This window comes from Microcaecilia unicolor, chromosome 3 (assembly GCF_901765095.1).
Source record: "Microcaecilia unicolor chromosome 3, aMicUni1.1, whole genome shotgun sequence".
NCBI classification, from domain to species: domain Eukaryota; kingdom Metazoa; phylum Chordata; class Amphibia; order Gymnophiona; family Siphonopidae; genus Microcaecilia; species Microcaecilia unicolor.
The window spans coordinates 312,398,308-312,414,812 of NC_044033.1; the positions used below are offsets into that span (position 1 = coordinate 312,398,308).

The window sequence follows — 16,505 nt, forward strand, 5'->3', positions numbered from 1 at the left end:
ATTCCTTTAAGAATGTTGCTTTGCTCCCATCAGTACCAGGTGCATTGGGGCCCACTGCAAACCTGTTCTGCTTCTTGCCGTAGGTCAGGTGATCACAGCCACACAGGAGCAGATTGAGAAGTCCTTCTTTCCCGAGTACTTCATCACGGAGATCAAAGGGCAGATGCAGACTCGCCAGGCCGTGGGCACCTATGACGACAGCTACCTCGGTAATGCGCACCCTCTTCTGGTCTCCATGACACCCCAGACTCTCTGCTGTGGACCCTCTCTCCCACAGCGCAGGTACCAGCAGCGCCACTGCTCCATGGCAGCACGAGTAGGAAGAGCACAGCAGTGCCGCCATAGCCTGCCCAAGCTTTGGAAAATCACTTTCTTCCCCAGCAACTGACAAACAAGGGTCTACCAAAAAATATGTTATAAATGTTGGGGGAGTGGGAATACAAAGGGGTCCATCTTGAAGATCAGACTGTTTGGGGAGTTCCACTCTGTTCTGCCTTCTCCATCACTAGCAGTATGATATTACATGACTGCAGTACTTGAGAATAACTCTAAACCCATCTCAAATTAAATTTGAAACTTCAGTACCTTAGGACAAAACACCTCCTATAGGAGGTCTTTTACAAAGCCATGGTAGAAATCAGCTAGTGGTAAAGGCCGAGACGCCCATTATAGTCCTAAAAAGCTACCACGGCTTAGTAAAATACCCCCATAGTGCTTAACATGGTGCTATATAGAGAGAGAGATACTGTGCTACTAACAGGCTCTAGCAGTGGCAGACTTTCAGATGCTATTTTTGGGAAAGACTAAAAGTTGCACAGTCCAGTTTCCAACCCTATTAGTGCTTTGTCCTGGCGATATCTCACAGGAGAGCAGGGCTCCCATCCAGCATTTGGCTGTAGTGACACATTGAATCTTTGTTGCAGAAATGGGCCTCTTCATACCATTTTTGTTTCTGGCATGGAAATTAGTAGGAAAGCTTTTGGCAGTGAAGTGAAAAGGCTGCAGTGGGGTTTTTTTTTTTTTTTGTGTGTGTTAGGGTTTTATGTGTGATGTTAGTAGTGGCTCTCTATTAATGAGAAGTTAAGAACTTACAAAGAATATATAGTTTATTATTTGTTGATGTTAGAGTATGGTGTAGAAAAATTGATACACACAAAACTTGTCTCAATGTTAATGTTACTGTGCTTCCTGTATGATTATCTACTTTGTGTGCCACTTTGTTAAAGATTTATAAAAGCAGTCCACAAATAAATTAGATGGTAAAAAAAATTTAAATAAATTCAACTTTTAGCCAAAAATGCACTTCCCTTTTTACTTTATCTATTTATTTTTTTCGTTAAATCCTGGCATTCTCAGTCTCTGGTGGGTGGGTGACACCTGCTGGTTGGAGTGTGGAAGAGGCGCCCCTTCAGAAGCATCACCCTATAGTCTCCCCTTCTGGCAGCAGGAGGTATTGCTTATGTCTCATGGCAGAACTAGCAAGGGAGGCAGAGTGCGAGAGAAACCTAGATTGTGGTTAAATTGGGGGGGGGGGGGGGGGGGGAAGTGAACATCTGTGGGGAAATTGGCTCTGGAACTGTGGAGCCAGGAGATGTAGCTCAGAGGGAGTATTGAAACTGTAACACTACAACAGAGGTGCTATGGGATGTAAAATGAAATTGCTTATTGGAGAGAACTAATAACAACCAATCAGTATGTGGTGGCTTATCTCATCCTGTTTTCCTGTAGGTTATTCCATTGCTGTGGGCGAGTTCAGTGGGGATTCAATGGAAGGTAAAATCACCTTTTTTTAAATCTATGTTTTCTGTTTTGTGGCTGGCCTGAATGCCCTCATTTCATATGCTTTGTTATTGCATGATGGTAGGAGGTTGGGATACCTGCCTGCCAAGTTACTAAATAGGATTTTGGTTCTGGAATTAGCTCATGCATTTTTCAAGAGTACTTCAAGGCAAGTTTATATTCAAGTACACTAGGTATCTTGATTAACCTAATTGAACTTGAGTGATGAGAACATAAAGATACTAGATTCACACATCAGCAAAGCCACAGTTCTTAATGAAAGAGCACCTCATAGAGGGGCATTTTCGAAAGGGACGTCCAAGATGCGATTTGGACGTCCCTGCAAAATGGCGAAATCCAGGGGTGGGGAAACCCGTATTTTCAAAACAAGATGGATATCCATCTTTCATTTCAAAAATACCGTCAGGGACGTCCAAATCCTTAAATTTTGCTGTCTCTAGATTTGGATGTCCCTAGACATGGATGTTTCTGATTTTTGGCGATTTTCGAAGCCAAAGATATCAATGTCAGTAACGACCAAATGCAAGCCATTTGGTCATGAGAGGAGCCAGCATTCGTGGTGCACTGGTCCCCCTAACATGCCAGGACACCAACTGGGCACCCTAGGGGGCACTGCAGTGGACTTCATAAATTGCTCCCAGGTACATAGCTCCCTTACCTTGTGTGCTGAGCCCTCCAACCCCCCCCCCCCAAACACACTACCCCCAACTGTACACCACTACCATAGCCCTTATGGGTGAAGGGGGGCACCTAGATGTGGGTACAGAGGGTTTGTGGTGGGTTTTGGAGGGCTCGCTGTTTCATCCACAAATGTAACAGGTGGGGGGGGGGGGGATAGGGATGGGTCCGCCTGTCTGAAGTGCACTTCACCCACTAAAATTGCTCCAGGGACCTGCATACTGCTGTTACGGACCTGAGTATGACATCTGAGGCTGGCATAAAGGCTGGAACGACATATTGTTAAAGATGTTTTTTGAGGGTGGGAGGGGATTAGTGACCACTGGGGGAGTAGGGGGAGGTCATCCCCGATTCTCTCCTCTGGTCATCTGGTCATTTCGGGCACCCTTTTGTGCCTTAGTTGTAAGAAAAACAGGTCTGGGAGAAAACGTCCGTGTTCGTCAGGGGCGTCCTTGTTTTTTTCGATTATGGGTCAAGGATGTCCAAGTGTTTGGCACACCCAAGTCCCGCCTTCGCTACACCTCTGACACGTCCCCTTGAACTTTGGCTGTCCTTGCGACGGAGTGCTATTTTTTATTTTTGTTACATTTGTACCCCGCGCTTTCCCACTCATGGCAGGCTCAATGCGGCTTACATATTGTATGCAGGTACTTATTTGTACCTGGGGCAATGGAGGGTTAAGTGACTTGCCCAGAGTCACAAGGAGCTGCCTGTGCCTGAAGTGGGAATCAAACTCAGTTCCCCAGGACCAGAGTCCACCACCCTAACCACTAGGCCACTCATGGGGACGTCCTAAATTGGGTTTCGATTATACCGATTTGGACGTCCCTGGGAGAAGGACGTCCATCTAACAGAATAACATCCAGTTATGTTACTGTATGATTCTCTCCTGAGAAATGTATTTGTAATTGATAAGCAGAATAATAAAGAATTGCCTTTCTCATATGCTAGCCCTCATAGTCTTTTATCTCTCTCTAAATTGCGGGTGGTTGATGAGTACTAATTTGGGAGGTGATACAAGCAGCCTTACTTTAATTAAAAACATCTTTTGAAAATGAGCTGATCCTTCACATCTTCTCTGGTATTTTAAAGTCAACCTCATAAGTCCCTCTTACATATGAATCTCCTCAAAATATGGCTGCCACCTCCCTCAGATTTGTGACAACCCTGGTAGGGTCCCTTCCTTTCACTGATGGAAACTTATGTTGTGTTTTGTTTTTTTTTGTTGTTGTTTTTTTTTCTCTCTGCAGATTTTGTGGCTGGTGTTCCTAAGGGAAACATGACCTATGGCTATGTAAGTTCCTTTTAGGATTAGTTGCTTCCCAGCTCCCTCCATATCTGGTCTGATAACACTGCATGCTGTTTTGGGGGGAACCTGACATTGGTTGGACAGAGACAGGGAAGGTAGGAGGTAGCAGGTGCAGAGGACAACTGATAAGGCAGGGGTAGTCTCTTGCAAGGGCAAAGCTTTGAAAGAGGCTCCCTTCCTGCTCTCAGCCATCAGCAGGCCCTGATTTGCTTCAGGGGGGGAGTTCAGATACTTGAAGTGGGTGCATAGGAGTAGTTTGCATGCTTAAGTTGGGGAGGGTGGGGTAAAGGATAAACAGTGCATAACCCATTAGTCTGCTCCGGTCTGGAGGGACTAAAGGAAAGGAAATTAGCAGGTAAGACCTAATTTCTTCATATTAGCAGTGGATGGGGGGGGGCGGGGGGGGGGGGGCGGGGGGGGGCAGTTCAGCATTAGCACTTGCAACATTTGGTGGGAACTGTAACCCCACCACCACCACCATGTTTACACAAACTATGCCTATGGGTGGGTCTGGGAAATGACATTTTTACTTCTTAAATATTATCTTCTAACAGTGTCTGTATTTGGAAGGGGTCATGTGAAATAGAAGTTATGTACCTTGTATTGTCCCTGGCCAATTAGTCAGGAGTATTACCAGTAGCACCAGAAAAGTCTAGCTACTGTTACCATTTCCCTCACTTCTGGTGGTGTCCATCTGGCCACAGACAAAATTTCAGCCTTTAGGTGAGAAGTTAGTGTTTAACGCTTTTTGTAGGTCTTTAAAAGAAACCCCTCCATTGCTCCCTCTGAGGTAGAAGTTGTGTGTTGTGGTGCCTGTGTGTGGCCAAAAGTAGCTTGCAAATTTGTTGACAACTGTCATTTCCATTACGTCCCAAGGATCAGCCCATACAAATGAGTTGTGACCATTCGTCAGCAGGTGGAGATACAGAACTCAAATGAGTTGTGCCTCATAAGCTCCTGTGCTTAGCAACCAAGCCAGTATTCTCTATCACCAGCAGACAGGATAGCAGATCCTGTGCGCTTTGGTGACTTCTGGTGGCCCCCTGTCCTGTTTGCAGGTTCATTTGAGTTTGGGGTTGAGAATATCCTGTGCCTCAGGTGTAAACCTTGTGGTCTACATCCCTCCCTGCTCCCCCGTTGCCACTTTCTACCTCTTTATCTCAGTCTTCCCTTCTCTTTTTAAGCAGCCACTGCGGTTCTTTTTGAGAGTGCTTGTGCTGTGGGAAGATTGTGGGGCTTCAGTGCCTTGGAGGTCACAAGACTGGCTGTTTTCTGTAAGTATATTTATTCTCTCTTTGAGCCTATTAAGTCTTGTGCGCGCTGCGGGGTAAGCTCTTATCTGCCGGTTCCTGCACACTTTGCTTTACTTCTGTGGACATGCTGCTTTTGTCTACTTTGCCCGTCAGTACTCCGTCTCCAGGAGTTCAATCCAGCCCCGCTCCAACACCAGTTTTGATGGGCTGATCACCAGCAGCTCCTGCGCTCCACAAGGCTTCAGTGGCCATTTTGTCAGCGGGTTCCTCACCCGCTACCATGTCCCGGGATGTCGTTTTTGCAGGGGTGAACGTCTCTGCTCTGCCGTTTTTGCCTGAACTTTTATTACATCAGGCCTTTTTATTAAAGTCGGCTCAAGCTGTTTCTCCTTCTTTTACGTTGCTTTTGAGGAGCAGCTTCTAAGAAACGAAAACTTTCCATTTTGCAGGATTTAGAGTATGTTTTTATCTGTGTTTTCTGACTGTCCTAGTTCTGCTGTTGGCCCTAACTTGGACGTTTCAGAGGCAGATGGGGGTGATGATCCTACTGTAGCTAGGCTGTTTTGAGAGCAGAGTTGCCTCTGTTGATCACAAAATCTATGGAGTCTTTAAACATTTCTTCCCCTGCTTCTCAGTCCTCTGGTCCTGCTCCATCTATTATGTCAGGTACTAAGAGACCTCCTGTATCTTTTCATATTCATGAGGCTATGCAGGACCTTATTGCATCTCAGTGGGAGACCCCTGATTCTAACCTCCGGGTGTCTCTCACTATGTCCAAATTATATCCCCTTCTGACATCTGATTTAGAGTACTTTGCTCTGCCTAAAGTGGTTGCTGTTATTACAGCGGTTACTAAATGTACCACTCTCCCTGTTGAAGTGGTACCTCATTAAACAAAACGCATGACCGCAAGCTTGAGGCTTCCTTTTGCCTTGCAGCTAGCTGCATTCAATTCTCAGGCAGCAATTTCTTTTTCTTTTGTAGCCAGATCTTCTTTATTATGGATTCAACAATTGTCCACATTGGACTCGCCTCCAGACTTTCTCCCTACCCTTGAGGCAGGGTTGTCCTATTTGTCAGATGCTCTTTATGATATTCTCCGAGCATCAGCTAAGTGTATGGCCTTGGCTGTTTCGGCGTGACACTGGCTATGGTTGAGGCATTGGGCCGCAGATGTGGCATCCAAATTTTGAATTGGTGAAGTTGTTCTTTCGGGGGATTTTTGGTGCGGATTTGGAGAAGATTGTGACTGTCGTTTTCGAGAAGCGCGGAGATATAGACCAGGGAAGGCTAGTTTTTCCACTCAAAAACCTTCCTTTCCTCGGATTCAGTCTTCCTTTCAAGGAGGCAAGAAGCCCTTTTCCGCTTCCTCAAGAATTTCTCCCTCTTTGCAGCCCTCACAATGACAGGGTCGAGGTTCAGTCCTTGTACGTAGACATAGGTGGGTGTCTTTCCTGCTTTCACAAGGAGTGAACCACCATTTCTGTAGACCAATGGATCCTCGATATCATTCTCCATGGCTACAAGCTAGAATTTTCAAAGCCACTTGCAGATCTTTTCAAGCTGTCCTCTTATGGCAGCTCTGCAAAGAGTCAGCCAGTGCTAACTACCTTAGCCTCTTTAAAGCAACTGGGGTCCATTCAGCCCGTTCCTCCGACAGAGAGGGTCATAGGTCAATATTCCATCTATTTTGTCATCCCAAAGAAAGAAGACTGTCTTCGCCCGGTTCTGGATCTCAGAGGGGTGAACAAATCTCTGAGTGCTGCACTTCCGCATGGAGACTGTCATTCTGTCATAGCCTTGGTCCAGCCAGGCCAGTTTCTCACCTCATTGGACCTCAAGGATACTTATTTTCATATCCCAATTTGGCCTCCTCAAAGGAAATTACTCCAGTTTGCGATCCTGGGAGATCATTTTCAATTCAAGGCCATGCCTTTTGGCCTCGCCACTGTACCTCGCATGTTTTCAAAAGGTATGGTGGTGGTGGCAGCCTTTCTTTGCCTGCAAGGGATCCAGGTACGTCCTTACCTGGATGATTGGCTAATTCAGACGCCTTCTTGTCAAGAGAGCTTTTGCAGTACACAGACAGTACTGTCTCTTCTTTCTGCGAAAGGTTGGGTGGTGAATTACAGCAAGTCATCTCACCCCCACCTAGACCCTGGAGTTTCTGGGAGTGTGCTTCAGTACCCAGGCGGGGAAGGTTTTCCTGCCTCACCATCATCAGCTGAGGCTCAAATAGCAGATTCTCAGGCTTCTCTCTCTTCCCTGCCTGCGGGCTTGGGATTATGCTCAGGTTCTCTGTTCTAGGGCGGCAACTTTGGATGTTCTGCCTTGGGTGGCCCCTACAGTCATCTCTGTTGAGCCGGTGGTCTCTGCTCTCAGGGACTTATGACAAGCTGGTACCATGGATGCCTCAAGCCAGACAGAGTTTGACTTGGTGGCTTGTCACTGCACATACTCATGCAGGGTTGCTCTTACAGACTCCAGGTTGGTGTGTTCTCACCTCCAATGCCAGCCTCTTCGGATGGGGAGCCCATTATCTCCACCATTCTGCACAGGGTCACTGGTCAAGAGTGGAAGCTTCCTGGTCCATCAACAGTTGGAACTTCGAGCTGTCCGGAAAGCTCTACTAGCTTTTGTGGGAGGCTGGTGCACGTGCTGTCTGACAATGACACAGCCGTGTCTTACATCAACAGACAAGGAGGAACAAAGAGTGTATCTCTAGCCCAGGAGGTGCGTCTTTTTTCAGAAGGCGGAATTGAACATTCCAATGATTTCAGCATCTCACATAGTGGGTTCACTGAACTCACAAATGGATTTCCTCAGCAGAGTGACTCTGGACCAGGAGGAATGACAAATGTCAAATACTGCATTTTGCCTAAGTTCCACACAGTGGGGCCTTCAGGTTCTGGACCTCATGGCATCCAGATTCAATGCGAAAGTACACATATTCTACAGCTGCTTCAGGGAGAAAGACTCCCTAGGAATGGATTCACTGGTACAGTCTTGGCCTTCGGATGGCCTCCTTTACGTGTTTCTTCTGTGGCCTATCGTGGGAAGGATGTTGCACAAGATTGCACATCATCCCTGGAAGGTCATTCTTGTAGCTCCAGACTGGCCCAGACATCTTTGGTATACGGACCTCGTCTGTCTTCAAATCGCTCCTCGGTTGACTCTTCCTCCACAGACTGGCTTATTTCACCAAGGTCCAATACCTATGGAGGATCCTCTTCCGCTTTGGTCTTATGGCCTGGCTCTTGAGAGGGCACGATTAAAGAAGAAGGGTTATGCAGATGACTACCTTGCTGCAAGCCCGAAAACGGTCCACTTCTTCGTATTCTAGAGTGTGGAGAACTTTTGAGAGCTGGTCTACACAGAATGGTGTTTCTCCATTTTGTGCTTCCTTGTCTCAAATTTTATCCTTCCTTCAGGAGGGATTCAAAAAAATGCTTGGCTCTCAATTCACTCAAGGTTCAGATGGCAACGTTGGCGTGTCATAGAGGCAAGATACAGGCTTTTCACGCTGATATATTGTGATTCCTCAAGGGAGTCACTCATCTGCTTCCCCCTCTCTGCGATATTTGTCCTCAATGGAGTTTTCAAGTGGTTCTTAAGGCTCTTCAGTCGGCCTTCTTTGAGCCCCTTCATTTAGCAACTTTAAAAATAGTATTTCTAGTTACCATTTCGTCTTCACGAAGAGTTTCAGAGCTTCAAGCTCTCTCTTGCAGGGATCCCTTTCTCCGCTTTTCTGACTCGGGTTTCCATCAAGCTCTCTCTTGCAGGGATCCCTTTCTCCGCTTTTCTGACTCAGGGGTTTCCATACGGATAGTTCTGTCCTTTTTGCCAAAGATCGTATCTCCTTTTTGCATGAATCAGACTGTGTTTCTTCCTTCTTTTTCCAGGGAGGTCTATTCTGCAGAATATGCTTCCTTACGACTGTTGGATGTGAAGCGTGTCCTTATGCGCTGTCTTACTGCTACCAACGATTTCAGGCAGTCTGATCATCTTTTTGTCCTCTTTGCGGGACCCTGGAAGGGTTTGCTGGCCTCCAAAGCAACAGAGGTTTGATGGCTTAAGGAGGCTATTTGTTCAGCTTACATTCTGAGGGGTAGATCTGCTCCCATGCACGTCAAGGTTCATTCTACCAGGTCTTTGGTGACTTCTTTGGCAGAATTTAGGGCAGTTTCGTTGGCAGAGATCTGTCAGTTAGTGACGTGGTCTTTTTCTATTTCCTTTGTTAAGCATTACTGTTTGGATGTGTCTGCTCAAACAGATGCTTCCTTTGGGCCCATGGTTCTCGCTGCAGGGATATCACAGTCCCTCCCAGGATTGCTTTTCTACATCCCATTTGTCTGGACTGATCCTTGGGATGTAATGGAAGGAAAAATTAGTTAATTACCTGATAATTTTCTTTCCTTTAGTCCCAAATGATCAGTACAGGGCCCGCCCTTCTGTGATGGTTTTGTTTTTTTATTTTATCAAATACTGGCTTGGTTGCTAATCACAGGAGCTTATGAGGCACAACTCATTAGAGTTCTCTATCTCCACAATTTCTCTGGACTAATCCTTTGGAACTAAAGGAAAGAAAATGATCAGGTAATTATCAAATTTTTCTGACATCCCTGTGTGTGTGGGGGAGGGGGTTTACAATGAAGCCGCTTAAGCAGTTACAGCTGATACAGAACACTGCTTTAAGAAAAAGGTGGGAGAGAGCCACCTCTCTTGATAGCACTACATTGGTTGCCTCTTACTATGAGAATTGAATTCAAAATTCTAGCTCTTATTTTCCAGATTTTGAATGGTATTTCACACCAGTATACCTACTAGAACTTTTCATTCAAATATGGATGTCCGTTTTAGAATCCCTTTAGTGTGAAAAATACAACTACTTCTAACCAAATGCTTAAAAACATGAGAATTGCCAGACTGAGTCAGACCAAAGGTCTATCAAGCTCAGTATCCTGTTTCCAGTAGAAACCAATGCAGGTCGCAAGTACCTGTCGTAACTTACCTAGATAGTTATTGGTGGTACCCAGATAACTCCAAAAGTGCATATATTTAGTGTCTATATTCGGATATAGATTTCAGCATTGCATTCGGCGTGCTGACCACAGTGTTTAAATATCATGGGGGATAATTTCATAATTAGATTGCTGTATGTTTTTATTTATGTAGGGATTTGATTGAATTGTTTTATTGTGTGCTGTTTATTATTAGAATTAAAAAAAAATGTTTTACTGTTGTAATTTGCTTTAAACTCCAGTAATGGAGTATAGGCAGAATGTCTGATGAATTTAAATTCCTGTATAGCTCCTGGGCCCTTTAGTAGCTGCCACCCTTAAAATGACACTAGCCAATGGTGAGGAATTTTTGTAGGGCTGTTATATTACATAGGCCTTTGTGTACTGTTTGAGTGTTCTGCTTATAACATAATAGCATATTCTGGTGTATTTTCCCAGGTTACTATATTGAATGGAACAGATCTAAAGTCCCTGTATAACTTCTCAGGGGAGCAGGTAAGAAATTTGTAAGGTGTTTTTTTCTTTCCCCCTTAAAAAAAAAAAAAAAGCAGTTGACAATATCTGTCCATCTGTGGGGGTAAAATAACACTGCAAAAATTTAACAGAGTGGGATAAAACTTGGCACAGGGCAAAAACCAATAAAAAGACACATCGAGTTTGAAGATGTGCCAAATTGGCCTAAGGATTCCAGAGAAATAAAACCCTCTTTTCCCAAAAATGGCCCAGCAAGTTTCTTTGGAAGGAGTTCTGCTTCTATAACATAGAAACTTACATACAGTGAAAGATAGCAGTTAGGGAATTCCTCCTTTCCAACTGTTTGATGCCGTTCTCTACTAGTGTCCCACCCCCAAAAAACTAGCCGCTACAACCCACAAAAACCATCCCTCCCACAACTCACAAATTGCCTCCCCATATCGCTATTCCCTTTGGAGAATGCTCCACCATTCTCGGCACACCACTACCCCCGACAAAACACATGTAGAGCAAACACAGATCCCAGAACAGAGGTACACACATACATATGCAGAGAGGTTGGAAAGGGTTTTGAGGTGTGAATCCAGTGGGGCAGTGATTTATTTTATGTTTACTGTATTTTTGAGGAGCAATATTTAACCAGCAGCAGATTGGTGATTTTTTTTCCACTGGCAGATATATGCCTGGATATTCAATGCCAGGTCATATCCTGGTTACCAGCATTGAGTATTCAGATATTTGTGGACATCCGGCACTTAACAGAATACAGCTGATATTTAAGTTAAACTGGACAAAGACAGGACAACTATTTATTTGGTCCTATTTGTCCAGTTAACGTAACCGGGTAAGTGCCAACTCAGCCCTGGACAACCCACAAAATAACCCATTTTTTGACCATTTAGAGGGGGCACTGTCCAGGTAAGTGCAGCTGAATATCCCCCGATAGCCAGCTGGGTGTCATTTAATTGGTTAGGAACCTCTCTAACCACTGGGCTACTCTTTTGCTCTATTTATCCCCATGACATTGTTGTACCCGTGGAGGGGCATTTTCGACCGGGGACGCCCATCTCCTAGGATGGCGCTGCGAAGGGGCGGGGCCAACCATATTATTGAATGAGAATGGGCGACCATCTTTCCTTTCGATAATACGGTTGGGGGCGCCCAAATCTCAACATTTAGGTCAACATTAAAGATAGTCAACCTAAATGATGAGATCGCCAGATTTAGAGATGGGCGCCCCCGTTTTTCGCCGATAATGGAAACCGATTGCGCTCATCTCAAAAACGAACAAATCCAAGGCATTTGGTCGTGGAAGGGGCCAGGATTCGTAGTGCACTGGTCCCCCTCACATGCCTGGGCACCAACCGGACGCCCTAGGGGGCACTACAGTGGACTTTGCAAATTGTTCCCCCAACAATGCTTTGCTGAGCCCCCCAACTCCCCCCCCCCCAAAACCCATTCCCCACAACTATACACCACTACCATAGACCTAAGGGGTGAAGGGGGGGCACCAACATATGGGTATAGTGGGTTTTGGGTGGGTTTTGAAGGGCTCCTATTTTCCACCACAAGTGTAACAGGTAGGGGGGGATGGGCCTGGGTCCGCCTGCCTGAAGTCCTCTGTACCCAATAAAACTGCTCCAGGGACCTGTATACTGCTGCGATGGACCTGAGTATGACATTTGAGACTGGCATAGAGGCTGGCAAAAAAAAAGTTTTTAAAGTTGTTTTTTTGAGGGTGGGAGGGGGTTAGTGACCACTGGGGAAGTCAGGGGAGGTGATCCCCGATACCCTCCGGTGGTCATCTGGTCAGTTCAGGCACTTTTTTCAGACTTGGACCTGAAAAAAAAAGGGACCATATAAAGTGGACCAAATTCTCACCAGGGACACCCTTCTTTTTTCCATTATCGGCCAAAGCCGGCCATCTCATAAGCACACCCCCCGTCCCGCCTCCCATACCCTTCTGAAACACCCCCTTTAACTTTGGCCGGCTCTGCGACGGAAAGCAGTTGGAGCCGGCCAACATCGGCTTTCCATTATACCGATTTCGCCGGCTTCAGGAGATGGCCGGCCATCTCCCAATTTGTGTCAGAAGATGATCAGCGATCTCCTTGGAAAATAAGCTGGATTGTGCCAATCTATATGTCTCAACTTGCCCCCTTGGCTGCCTATTTAGATGTTTCATTGTATTGTACAAACAGCATAAGCATCATATCTGTGTTTGACTGCTCTAATTCATGCCTCCTTAGGTGTACCAAAGCAAAACAGGGGGGAGAATAGGGGTGGACCAATGAGTTCCAAAAACAAGAGCCAGTATAATATATTACAAATAGTTCCAACAGGAATAAGTTATTGAGATTCCTGTATTTCCTATGCACATACCATAGTTTGTATTTATTACCCCCTCACCTCCAGAGACCCTCCGAGCAGGACTGAGGAGGAGCATAAGTGAAATGTCTTCTTTGGAAGGACTGAGAAATTTCACTTCTAATTGTGTTAGTCCAGCCCCAGTTACGAGTGCTGTAAGCAGGAATAGTTTAATGCCCCTCCTTCCACCCTCCCCAATTGTATTCTCCACTTTTGCTTGCTTGGTGGAGTGATCACGCCTTGTAATTACAGACCATAGTATCGTTTCATCTCTTTCCAGATGGCTTCATATTTTGGGTATGCCGTGGCTGCAACCGATGTCAATGGTGATGGGTGAGTATTTTAAAGAGAGATTGAGGCTGGGTTCACAGGGTGGGAAGGATCACATCAAAGCGGTTTACATGAAATGCACTAAAAGTCAAGGGAACTGTAAAGGGTACACCTAAGACATTAGAAAATACAACAGAAACAGGACTCATGAAGAAATAGCAAAAGCAAAACAGAAAACTGAACCCTGGACAGCCAGTGACCCAAAATGTAGCTCAGTCATCTAAGGCCATCAAAAGCCAAGTCAGAATTTGTTTTAAGTCCTGATTTTAAGCCGCCTCCAGCTGCAATATCATTGGGAATGTCCTGAAAACCACAGTATGGAATCACGTCCTCTGGATGACTTCGGTGATGTGTACCCAGTGAATGTTCACAGGCCCTGCTGCCTTCTCCTGTGTGTGCTTCCTGTTGACTGGTACTGGCCTCTCTTAACATACACTAGGACCCAGTGCTTACTGTTACTGCTGTCACACTGCCTTCTCTCCCCACTTATCCAAAGCATGAGGGCAGAAATGGATGAGGGAGGGCTTTTTGTAATTATCTTGGCTCACATACATTTTTAAGTGTTAAAAATGAGGAGATATTGGTTAACTTTGTGAAGCCCTGGGCTAAGGTGTAATGTGGGATCCAGAGATGCCAAGGGTGATCCATACCAAAGAGTAAGACTGAAGGCCAAAAAGTGAGGTATTTCAGATCGTGTGATTAGGTATAAATGCAGAAAGATTTAAGTGTAAGTATGTCTTTGCAAGTTCAGAAGAACAGCATAAAATGAGCCTCTGAAAGGATACAGACAATGTGGAGGCAATACAGCTAAATTCTTTGGGCTGAAAATTGCCTTCTGCTCAGTGGCTGAAAGTAAGTGTGCAGATTTCAGAGCTCATGTAGGTACAGGGAAAGGAATGTGCCAGTGGGAGACAAAGTGCACAGGAGGATGTTCTTAGACAACTTCCTTCTGGTTAGGTCACTTGGATTTTCTGCTCTTAGGATTGCCTCTCATGAAAGTAGTGATCAAGATCAGTGCACTGGCATTTCAGGGTCTGTTGATGAGAAAGGGAGCAATTTAGATTTGGATTTTATAGTTAATTACTTGCCTTCCCATATCCAAACTCAAGATAAGTTACATATAGGAAGAGATGGTATTTCACTGAGGGCTTATATTCTACCTGAAGCAGTGGAGGGTGAAGTGACTTGCCCAAGGTAATAAGGAACAGGGAGAAATGGGATTTGAGCCATAGTGTATGGTCTACAGTCAAAGCTAAGTCTAGTTTCAGAGGCATGTTGAGAGGAAGCACACAGATGCCTCCCCACATAGGAGCCAACTTTTCAAAATGATTGGGGGGTGCTGAATTTTTTTTTTTTACAGGTGGTGCATTCCCCCCTCCCCCTCATCCCCCTCCCTCTCCCTGTCCCCCCTTCCGCCTCCCCCTCGTCCCCTGTCCCCCCTCATCCCCTCCCTCTCCCCCGTCCCCCCTCCCTCCCTCCCTTCGAACTCCAGGCCCCCCTCCCTCCCTCACAGTTCCAGTCCCTCACAGTTCCAGGCCCCCCTCCCTTTGAGTTCCAGGGCCCCCCTCCCTCCCTCCCAGTTCCAGGGTCCCTCCCAGTTCCAGGGTCCCTCCTCCCATTGAGTTCCAGGCCCCTCCCTCCAAATTTTAAAAGTTATCTATCTTACCTCGTCGGGGGTTAGGGCGGCAGCAGCGGTAAAAAGCATGCAGGCTCGGCTCGGTGCTTAGTTGTTTTCCCTTCTCTCTCTCTCAACTCTGGTCCCGCCCTCATTTCCTGTTTCTGCAAGGGAGGGACCAGAGCTGAGAGAAGAGAAAACTGAACTAAACACTGAGCCGAGCCTGCATGCTTTTTACCGCTGCTGCCGCCCTAACCCCGACGAGGTAAGATAGATAACTTTTAAAATTTGGAGGGAGGGGGCCTGGAACTCAATGGGAGGAGGGAGGGAGGGAACGAACTTCCGGTGGGTGAAATATTGGGGGTGCTTGAGCACCCACAGCACCCATGGAGTCGGCACCTATGCCTCCCCAGCTGAAAATGTTTCCCCTACTAGGGTTCCCAACTAGATCCAGATTCACCCAACAGCATTGATCTTGTTCTGGGCTTACCCCAATGCATACAGGGACTTGTAGCCTTTCTTTTCTTAGGGAATCCAATGGGGAAATCAGAACCACAAGTCCCTGCATGCAATGGGGTAAGCCTAGGACTAGATCAACTGTCGGGCGAATCTGGATCTAGTTGGCAACCCTATTCCCCACCTTCCATGCCAGAGGATTCTAAGTTTGTAATCAACCCTGCTGGTTGCAGATAGTGACATTGACCCTCCTGTGGCTATGGTAAATGTGTTTTCCTGTTGGCAGGCTGGATGACCTGCTGATCGGCGCCCCACTGCTAATGGAAAAGACCTCCGATGGAAGGGTGCAGGAAGTGGGCCGTGTATACATTTACCTGCAGGGTGACACCATGAACGCCAGCACCATGGCGGTACTGACAGGGAGTGAAGAATATGGACGCTTTGGGAGTTCAATTGCACCCCTTGGAGACTTGGATCAGGATGGTTATAATGGTTGTATCAAAGTGTAAAACATTAAATATTTAATAAATAATGTCTTGCAGTAGTGAGTCCCGTCCTAAAACCATTTTCTACAATTCTCCCTGCTGGGAGAGACTGGGACTGCTAGAACAGTGAGATTTCCCAAGCCAATGTTCCTGCTCCATTCCCTACAGTGCCTCTTGCTGGGGTAGACTGGGACTGCAGGAGTTGTGACCTACATCACAGCCAGTGCTCTTGTACCATCCCTGTGTTGCGTCCTGCTGGGAGAAACTGGGACTGCTAGAGAAGTAAGATTTTGCACAGCCAATGTTCCTGCTCCATTCCTTACAGTGCCTCCTGTTGGGAGACAGCTGATTCAGCGAGCTATTCTCCACTGTTAATATTGCTGCTGTATGCTGAAAGATGAACTAACATTATTCTGAGAGACAGTTACTCAGGGGTTCTTTTACTAAGATGCGCTGAAAAATGTCCTGCGATAGTGTAGGTGTGTGTTTTGGGCGAGTGCAGATTTTTACAGCATGCCTGTAAAAAAAAAATGCCTTTTTAAAATTTTTGCCAAAAATGGACGTGCGGCAAAATAAAAACTGGCATGCGTCCATTTTGGGTCTGAGACCTTACCACCAGCGATTGACTTAGCGGTAAGGTCTCTTGTGTTAACCGTGCGGTAATCACCTACGCGTGTCAAGTTGGAGTTACCGCCCGATTTTCACCGTGTTCCAGAA

General features: G+C 46.1%; 1 protein-coding gene across 1 annotated transcript in view; it reads left to right on the top strand.

The window, feature by feature from the left end:
• The window catches only part of ITGA5 (integrin subunit alpha 5), a 228,363-nt gene that overhangs the window by 156,878 nt on the left and 54,980 nt on the right, over positions 1–16,505 (top strand). Inside the window, exons 7-12 of the mRNA XM_030198318.1 lie at positions 84–209; positions 1,729–1,773; positions 3,729–3,772; positions 10,500–10,556; positions 13,183–13,235; positions 15,590–15,795. Coding sequence (XP_030054178.1) covers positions 84–209; positions 1,729–1,773; positions 3,729–3,772; positions 10,500–10,556; positions 13,183–13,235; positions 15,590–15,795 — 531 coding nt within the window. The remainder of the gene's footprint in view (positions 1–83; positions 210–1,728; positions 1,774–3,728; positions 3,773–10,499; positions 10,557–13,182; positions 13,236–15,589; positions 15,796–16,505) is intronic.